Source organism: Tupaia chinensis, unplaced genomic scaffold (assembly GCF_000334495.1).
Source record: "Tupaia chinensis unplaced genomic scaffold, TupChi_1.0 Scaffold000110_1, whole genome shotgun sequence".
Classification (NCBI taxonomy): domain Eukaryota; kingdom Metazoa; phylum Chordata; class Mammalia; order Scandentia; family Tupaiidae; genus Tupaia; species Tupaia belangeri.
The window spans coordinates 1,212,996-1,222,238 of NW_006159574.1; the positions used below are offsets into that span (position 1 = coordinate 1,212,996).

At 50.4% G+C, this 9,243-nt stretch overlaps 1 protein-coding gene across 1 annotated transcript in view; it reads left to right on the forward strand.

Annotated features, from left to right (window-relative positions):
• The window catches only part of RBM33 (RNA binding motif protein 33), a gene marked incomplete at its 5' end in the record, with an annotated part of 106,573 nt that overhangs the window by 56,615 nt on the left and 40,715 nt on the right, over nt 1-9,243 (forward strand). The window contains one exon of the mRNA XM_014586032.1: nt 8,810-8,942. Coding sequence (XP_014441518.1) covers nt 8,810-8,942 — 133 coding nt within the window. The remainder of the gene's footprint in view (nt 1-8,809; nt 8,943-9,243) is intronic.

The following is a 9,243-nucleotide window of genomic DNA, read 5'->3' on the forward strand; positions in this document are numbered from 1 at the left end:
CCCCCGGCCTCCCCCCTTGGACGCCCGCTCCCCCCCCCCCCCGTAGAGGTGCGCCTCGCACCTGGGACACCTGGCTCCCGCCGGCTGTCTGCCCTCTTTGTGGTTTGACACTCCGATGGGGCAGCACAGTTTGCTTCGCCATTCCTCGGGTCGGCACTGGCATTTTTTCCAGTCTCTGGCTGCTGGGATGAAGTAGCTACACGCTTTGGTGATGGGCCTTTCCATTACCTGACACTGTCAGGAAGCCCCAGGATGTAATTACGGGTCAGAGGGCCACTGCATCCACAGGGCTTCCTTCAAGGCGGCTTGCTCAGGCCGCTGTTTTGCTTGTTTCCCTGGTTCGTTTTTCCATGAAGAAGTAGTCTTCCTATTTGAAGATCACTGGCGAGTGGAAAGATCAGCGAGTCAGTACTGTACTCCAGAGTCGTTCAGGCTTGTGGTTGGCGCCTTACAAAGCCAAAGCACTGTTCTGTTTTTCAGTTTTACACATTGAGAAACTGAGTCATGAGAAGACTGAATCATTTAAATTCACATGACTGGATACAGGAGGTAGGATTGGAACCGAGACGGTCTCTGTGAAGCTCATTCCCTTCATTTGTATGTGTGCTTTCTTCTCAAGGACGGAAGTGAGCTTGAGTAGGTGGGGGACAGTGGGTCCAGGAAGGTAACCCAACTACGGAAGACTGTGACGGCACTGTGTACAAGGGCGGCACGTCTGCTTTGGCAGGGCTGTCCCGAGAGCATGCTTTTGAGGGGATCCTATTGCCCCTCCCTCCTTCCACTGAAGAGGATCATGCCAGGCGTCGCCAGGGGGCTCGGCGCAGTGGTACTGTGTGCTGAGAGGGGCTTCGGAGTCGTAGTAGGTCTGCAGTCCCATTGGGAACTGGTGGTGTTACCCTCGAGGCCTTACTGCCCGTGCTGCTTTTGCTCCCAGTATGAGACCTAGTACGTGACACTGGGCAGCTCCTGCGTGAAGTATGTAGACTGTAAGTATAAGATACCCTCAAAGAGGACGGACGTAGGTATTTAGACGAGGCACACCTTGGAGGGAAGCACATCTGTGGAGACTGTTGGAATAAAGCGGATTAACATATTGCGAGAGAGAGCTTAGTGTCGCTTCTGTTGGGGTCACTAGTGGTCCGCCGTCTGCGCTGAGCCCCTTTAATCGAGCTGGCTGAGTGGCACTCCTAAGTATCAATCGGGTTCTGATACCGTTCTTTGCATTTTAAGTGAGATTAAGAAACGAAAACATGCTGTTAGAAGAAGGTTGTAATTTATTGAAGACTCAAGAAGTTTCAATGACATTGTTAAGGCATTTAATTAGTCTTATTAAAATATACTAACTGACCCTTTTAGGGAGGCTGATAAGTCACCTAATAGCTGTAAGAGCCTTTTTATTCTTGGCTTTATACGATTAACTTTGTGCTAAGCAATTTATGCAGTTTTCATCTCTTTTTGTAACGAGTTATCATTCTTCTTGAATAGGATTAAAATAGATAACATCAAGTAATTAACAAGAGATGCAAAAAAGTGAATGCATAATTTATGTAAGAATTATATGAGAGACAAGGATAAGTTCTTACCTTGGATTTTTAAAGGGATATAAAGAAAAGCAAAATAGAGCAATTATTTGCAAGGATTAAAGTAGCCTTTCAAAGGTGGCGTTACATCAGTACTAAAAGTTCCACCGTGAGGTACACACCACCACACCCCGGTGTGCAGCAACTCATCCTTCGGTGGGGGGCTTGCTCTTTTGTTACCCTTTATGCCCCTGAACCGTTAACAGACGAACGATCACAACGACAGACCTTTCTCATGGTGGGGATCAAGTCGGCTATGGTTTGGAGGCAGGTCTGTCTTGGGGAAGCGGTGTGCTACAGTGGGAAGGGCCCTTCGTAAGCCCGGAGTCGGGCAGTGTGGGCCCATGTCCTGAGTGTCAGCGTGACGCTGCAGCCTTGGTGGACTCACTGCAACTTTGTACACCCGAACTGCTTCGTCCCATCGAGGACACATAACTAGCTCTGCCTCTTTCTTGGGCTGTGTCCATGTTTGATAGAGCTTTGTGAGTGCCCTCTAGGAGTCAGGGTGGAAGTGGAGGTGCATGTAACACGAAACCTGGTGCACAGTGATGCGCTTAGGGAGCTTCCCCACGGGACTTGGCCTGGGCTGTAGTCAAGGCTGAGAGCAGAGGAGGAGGGGGGGCAGGTGCAGTCCTGCCGAGGCTGCCCTGCTGAGCTCTCTCGGGGAAAGTGGCCCTGTGTGACTGGAGCCTGGCAGCTAGCTGCCCTCGGAGTGTGGTGGGCAGACAGCACACCTGGTGGTGCTGCCCAGAATAGCAAGGGCCTGCCACTCAGGAAGAAGGGAGATCCTGTGATCCTTAGACCATTAGCAGTGTTGCCCATGTGGCGCCAACTCAGGCCAGAGTCCCGGTTTTACTGCGGGTGCAGGGAGCATAGAAGTGTTGCCTGTGCTCACCAGAGCCAGGCAGTGTGGGAGGGAGCACTGAGAGTTTGACGAGGCCTGGTGGGTGGTGGCTTTCTCTTCAGAAAAGCAATACTAGTAACAGTGAGCAGTGGGGTGGCAGGTGGCGTGGTGGTTAAGACGTTGGACCTCCCACATGGCTGACCGCGGTTCAGGTCGGGACCTGGTGGCTTTCTTTCTCACTGTCCCTTTCTCATTTACTTTTTCCCTCTCTGGTCAGATTAAAAATAACAGTGAGCAGCTTTGGGTTCATCGAGCTCGCAAGTTTTAGGGTTTATTTGGTTCCTCTGAATTCAGTAGTTAGCATTCGGTCTCCTCAGCTCTGCTGGCACGAAGCACCCAGCACTCGCAGACCTTTGTGTCGCCCGTGCTGCCTCTCCCTCGTAAGCCAGGAGTCCGGCAGTGTCTGATGTGGCCACACAGGGAACTTCCCGCCCGAGGCATGTTGGCATCAGTCCTTGAGTTTCTCTCTGAATAAGATCTCACATTGTCTGCTTGTTTTTCCCGTCCTGCTACCGCTTGGCTGGCACGCAGGCATTTGTTGTCTTGGAAAATGGACTCACCCCCTTTCTCAGAAAGTACTGGCCCCTGCAGTGCTTCTCCAGACCCTGCTGGTGCCTGCTTTCTGCCAGCTCACCCACACAGGGGTGCCAGAGAGCGCTCACTCCCCTCGCCCTGCATCTGCTGGCTGGAGCCATGGCCCAGAGCATGTCTGCGCACGGGGCCTCCGTCCAGCCCTCCTTCCAGTCTCCCGCATCTGCTGTTCTGTTTCTGTCGTGAGAATCTGAGCCAGTGCAGTAGGAGCCGAGGACTGCCGCACACTGCTGGGGAAGGTCAGCAGGCTCACACGTTCCTCGTGGTGGGACGTGATCTTCCGAAGGGATGAGGCGGGGAGGGCGGGGACACCTGCAGGTGAGGGCACAGCTGCTCTGTGGGGAGGGGCTGGAGGTGCTGGACATGGGATTGGACCGGACGGGCTGGGGGAGTGGAAACAGAAGGTGGGCCCCCTGTCCAGGGCCTTGACGAGCCAGCGAGAACTAGCAGGGTTTAGTGATGGCACTGCCCTGCGGCCTTCCGCGGTCTGGTCAGGGTGGAGAGCCTAGGCGTTGGGGCTCCATCTCCTGCAGCTGAGCCGGAAGAGGGCAGTGCGAGAGGGTGTTTTCTGTGGTGGTTTTGCATTTTTGCTGAGGCAGAAACAGAGTGAGCACTGAAAACAAAGATGGAACGCACGATTTCGGGTTGTGTAGACGACCACTTTCATACCTAAGAGAGAAAATCGTTGCTTAAAGTCATCCAAATGAGTGACTTCGCTGATTCACATCGTATGACCGGAACTGCCTCCTTTACCTCTTTTTTCTGTCAAATAAAATGATCTCTGGGAACTTTAGCTTGTTCTCGGATATCAAGACTCTGGGGTTGAGTAGGCACAGTATGATTTAAAATACTAAAATGCAGGGCTAGCAGATGGCGTAATAGTTACATCACTGGACTCCCACGGAGTCAACCCTGATTCGAGTCCTGGACCTGGTGGCTTAAACTCAAGCCAGGCGCATGTGCATGTGTGCCCAAGATCCCAAGAGGAGAATGGAGGAGAGGGGATTGAGGCATGGCCATCCCCCCGGGGGATGAGTTCTTGCTTTCTGTCTCTGGTGAGTGCATGTACCCTATAGCAAAACTCTCTTTTTAATAGTCAAATAAGTAAATAAAATGTTCAAGTGCTGGTGTACCCTCGGGCCAGCAACATTATGACCGAAGAGTTTCCCGGCCAGGTGTTGAGGAGAGAAGGGCTGGGGTGGCCATGGCCCACGGCCCACCAGACAGTGCCTGCCCTCCATCCCTGTTTCCATGGTTGGTCCCGCTCTGACGTCACCCAGGCCCTGACCCTTGGTCCAGAACCCTCTGTAGCTCACCCAGGCTCTGACTCGTTCTCATTGGCTCTCACTACAGCAGCGGTCCCCAACTTCCCTAGTACCAGGGACTGGCCTCATGGGAGACAGTTCTGACTATGGGAGTGGGGAGCTGATTGGAAGGTCACCCCAGACAGCACACCCACCATGCACCGCGTCTCTGCCAATACCGCATTCCAGGGTGCAGGGAAACCAGGGTTCGTGCCCCATGAGATCCAGTACCCCGCTGACCCAACATCAGATGTGCCCAGGGCACAGCACGAGCGACGGGGAGCAGCACCGTGTGGAAAGACAAAGGAAGCCTCACCCCGCTGCCCACCCCTGCTGTGTTGCCCAGTGGCCTGGTACCAGTCCATGGCCTGGGAGTTGGTGACCTCTGCACTAAAGCATCAGGACCATCGCGAGGCAGGATTAGTTGGCGTGTACTTTGGGGGATGAGTCCGGTGCCTCGTCCTGGCTGCACAGCACATGTCCAGGTTCCCTGGAGCCCCACTTGTGTCCACAGTCCCGGTGTACCCACAGCCCCTGAGTCCTCAGCCTGGACTGGACAGCGGGCGGTCCTCCTGCTGCTCTGTGTTCGAGGACTTTGCCCATTGAGGGCACTGGAGTCAGAGTTCCATATGTCCTCGTACCAAACGGAGGTCCAGCCCAGCCAGACTCGGCCAGCGACCCCGCGGCAGGCTTTAGTACAGACCAAGCACACACCTTGGCAGGGCACCATCCAGCAATTCTTTGAAGAGAGCTGTCATTTCCGATCACACCTTGAAGGTTGGAAATGTTTTTTCATATTTTCAGATAAGCATTCTTTGTTTTTCTATTTTGTAAGCGAAAGAAAACACGTATTTTTCATTTTTAAAAGATTTCCATTATCCTTCGTATCTGTTACTGAGAGAGAGACAAGCTCCTTCCGCAGAGTCTCACACCACAGCCCCTGGCCAGACAGTGCCTGCCTTGCCGAGTCTCCCGGCAGCTCCTGTACCAGGGGCTGGGCCTGTGTGTGGCTGCCCTCGCTGCGAGTGTGCCCGTCTCCCTGCCTGGGGTTGCTAGCTTCAAGCCATGGCAGTGGTGCTTGCCAGCATCACGGGGCAGTTCCCACGCATGGGTTTGGCATTTCCCAGCGTACCTTATTGTAATAGCGCCCACTGGTTTCTTCTGTATTTACCTCTTTGCCCATTCCTTGCGCCTGTCCCTGAAGGAAGAGTCGCCAGGGACACGTCCAGGCAGCTCATGGAAGCAAGCTGCTAATCCTAGGAGGGTCTTCACTTGGGGCGGCCGGCACTCCTCACGTGGGTGGGAGGCAGTACAAGGGGTCACTCAGACCTTTCTGTAGTCAGAGGGCCGGCAGCTGTTCAGTTTCTTGTGTCACTGCAAGAAACATCATCTACACGTCTTTGTGAGGTAATCATAATTGTGATTACTAACTTACTGTCATCCAAAAAGTTTTGAAGATTATTTTAAAATTTGAAGCACCTGCACATGTTACATGTTGATGCATGTTACTAAAGATGGAGTACGAAACGGAACATTTGTTACCTGGAGAGATGCGGTGCTGTTACAGTTTAGGGGAGGCACAGGCACCCACAGGGTATGTCTCACCCACTTCACTCAATAATTGAGAAATTTTTTTTAAGAATTATTTTTGAGCTTTATTTACTTACTTACTTACTTATTTATTCATTTAAATTTGACAAGAGAGGGACAGAGCAGGAGAGAGGAGGGAGGAAAGTGAGAAAGCAGGCAAGCCACCAGCTCTAGAACTTGAGGCATGGTCGGGCATGTGGGAGTCCAGCGCCTTTAACTACCACACCACCTGCCAGCCCCAAAAATTGAGAGTATTTTTAAAACGAGAGAATTTGGCAATGGAAGAAAGTAGTAAAGTTCACTGAAACTCTCCATACAGTGCGACATATATAAAATGCTGTAAGTAAGCTTTTTAGCATATTACCATTAAAGTAAAAACATTAAATAGTAGAGAATTTTCGTATCAAAGCATCATACCTGTGAAGTCTCAAATTAACATGATTAAATCTGCATGTTTATTAGGGGTTAAAAGAAGAAACCTTTCTAATTAATTATGAGTGTATATAATATGTATTCTCAATTTTCACTTACAAATCTTGCATGTTTCAGTTATATTATTGCTTTGGTCGTATTGCTTACCAGGGTGCGGGTCTGGAAAGAAAACTGGTGGGGGGTATTTTTCATGGGGTCTGGCCACATCGTGGTCTTCCTGCCTCAGCCTTGTAGTAGGTAGGGCCACGAGTGTGCGCCACCGCACCGGGCTGTCCAGATTGGCCAGAAATCAAACCTGGGCCTTCCACATGGCCTCAGCTTCCCTGCAGTCATGTCTTTCCGCTTCTGCCACAGTGCCTAGGCCCTCTTGTGTCTTGACTAGTGTCTTAATCGAGAATGAGAGGTGATGCTCCCTAATGTCAGACATTGATATGGTGAGGATTTCCTCGACTTCCCATAAAATAACTTTGGGCTGATGCCATAGCACAGTGGTTAAGGAAGCCAGGTCCCATGTGGTTGGCTGTGATTTAAGTCCTAGCTCTGATTTGTTGAAAACAATGCTGGGGGGGCGGGGGACCAGCAGGTGGCGTAACGATTACATCGCTAGACTACTGTAGTCGACTGGAGTTTGAGTTCTGGACCCGGTAGCTTAAAACTCACGCCAGGCACATATGAATGCGTGCCCCAGATCCCGAGAGGAGATTGTAGGAGAAGGAACTGCTGTATGGCCATCCCCTCTAGGGGGTAATTTCTTGCTTTCTGTCTCTGTCTCTCTGGTGAATGCAAATGCCCTATAGCAAAAATCTTTCTCAAAAGAAAAAAAACCACGCTGGACACATGCTTGCTTGTGTGCTCCAGATCCCAGTAGGGTTGAGGAATGGAGGAAAAGGGATTGCAGTGTGACCATGATCCCCCGGGGATGCTGTCTCAGTCTCCTGCCCCCCACACCTGCTTTGGATGAGTTCACGCACCCTATGGCCAAAGAAAATAATGCGCTTTTGGCCTCCCTGTTCACGTTTCAGTGTCACGTAATGTTTGTGTTCTTACGAAGACGTCATGTTTATATCTCAGCGTGTCCTCCTCATCCCGTGTCTGGGTCCAGACTAGCTCCATGAGCATTACGCTGCACTGCCGCACAGGCAGAGAGGAGGGGACGTGCTCGCAGAACCTTTCCGGTGTCGGTGTTGGGACAGCTGGCCGCACCCGCAGCAGGGTGATTGTCCCGTGTCAGAGCTTCAGGCTTAGGAGGAGGACGTTTTTTTTTTTTTTTTTTAAAGAGGTTGAGACATAGGACCAGCAGTTAGCGTAATGGCTATGTCGCTGGACTCCCACGTAGTTGACCATGGTTCATGTCCCGGACAGGGTGGCTTAAAACTCACGCCAGGTGCGTGTGCGTGCGTGCCCAAGATCCCGAGAGGAGACTGGAGGAAAAGGGATTGCGGCGTGGCCATCCCCTCTGGGGTGCTGATTTCTCGCTTTCTGTCTCTCTGTTTCTCTCTGTCTGTCTGGCGAGCGCACGCGTCCTATAGCAAAAAACCTCTCAAAAAAAAAAGAGGTTGAGACATACTGGCTCAATTCCAAAGAACAATGTGATGTTTAATGAAAATTATTTTAATGATAGTAATGAATTATCTGTTAGGAGCAGTGGAAAAACTGTGAGCATATTTTAAAATCTGCTTTCTTATGTAACTATGGTGGCTCTGAACTCCCCTTGAATACTGGGAAGGCCAGCTGAAAATGAAGTGATTTCAGTCTGCCGACTGCAGTTCTACTGCTAACATGTACTTGTTAAAAATGTTCGTCTGTAAGAGTTTGACATTTTTTATCCAAAGGAATCCAACTGTGTAATGTTTCTTTTATAATAATGTGGTGTCTTAAATATTTCACATTTTTCTGTCACGTCTGAGATTGCTGATTTTTGTTACAGAGCAAATTGAATTTTTCATTTTTTGAACTAAAGCAGCTTCATAGCTGTAGCTTATAGTTGTGTTTAAATAGGTAGCAAAGAATAGCATCTGTGAGAAGATAAATGTCGTGAACACTCAAAGTAGACATTCAGTCTTTTGGATTATTGGGGAAGAAGATCAGTAAGTGCATGGATTCCAGTAAGCTTAAACATAATATTTTTGTGTTGTAATAATGTTAAAATACTGAATTAATTTCTAGATGTTGCATTTTTATTTTTGACTGTTACATTATGGCAGAATCACCTATTTTATATTTAATTTTTGTATATTTCGACATGTAGCTGTGGGTATGTCAGTACACACATGCACTCTCACATGCACACGCATACAGGCTGGCCGACCCCGTAGGGAGGAAAGCTCTTATTGATACTCAGGAAAACTGGGGCTGTGTATACCTTTCTGAACATTGTTCTGTCTTTTGCTTGTGTCCCTGTCCCTCAGGGCCCTCCAGAATTCCCACAGCACACACCTGGACCTGTCCCCAACACTTTCAGCCAACCCCCACGGCTTCCGCTCCAGGATCAGTGGAGAGCCCCGCCCCCACCACAGGAGCGAGACCCGTTCTTCTTGGGAGGTACGGAAGGATGCACGGAGCAAGCCCTGACGGAAGCTGTGCTGGGGGTGTGCCTCAAACATATCTGTTTCTTAGGTGGAATTTGTTGTCAGTAGATTTGTTAAAAGTTAGATTTTTGGGGAACCAGCAGTTAGCATAATGGCTATGTCGCTGGACTCCCATGTAGCCACCAGACTTGGTGGCTTAAAACTCACGCCGGGCGCGTGTGCGTGCGTGCCCAAGATCCCGAGAGGAGAATGGAGGGGAAGGGATTGCGGTGTGACCATACACCCCTGGGGGGTGATTTCTCGCCTTCTGTCTC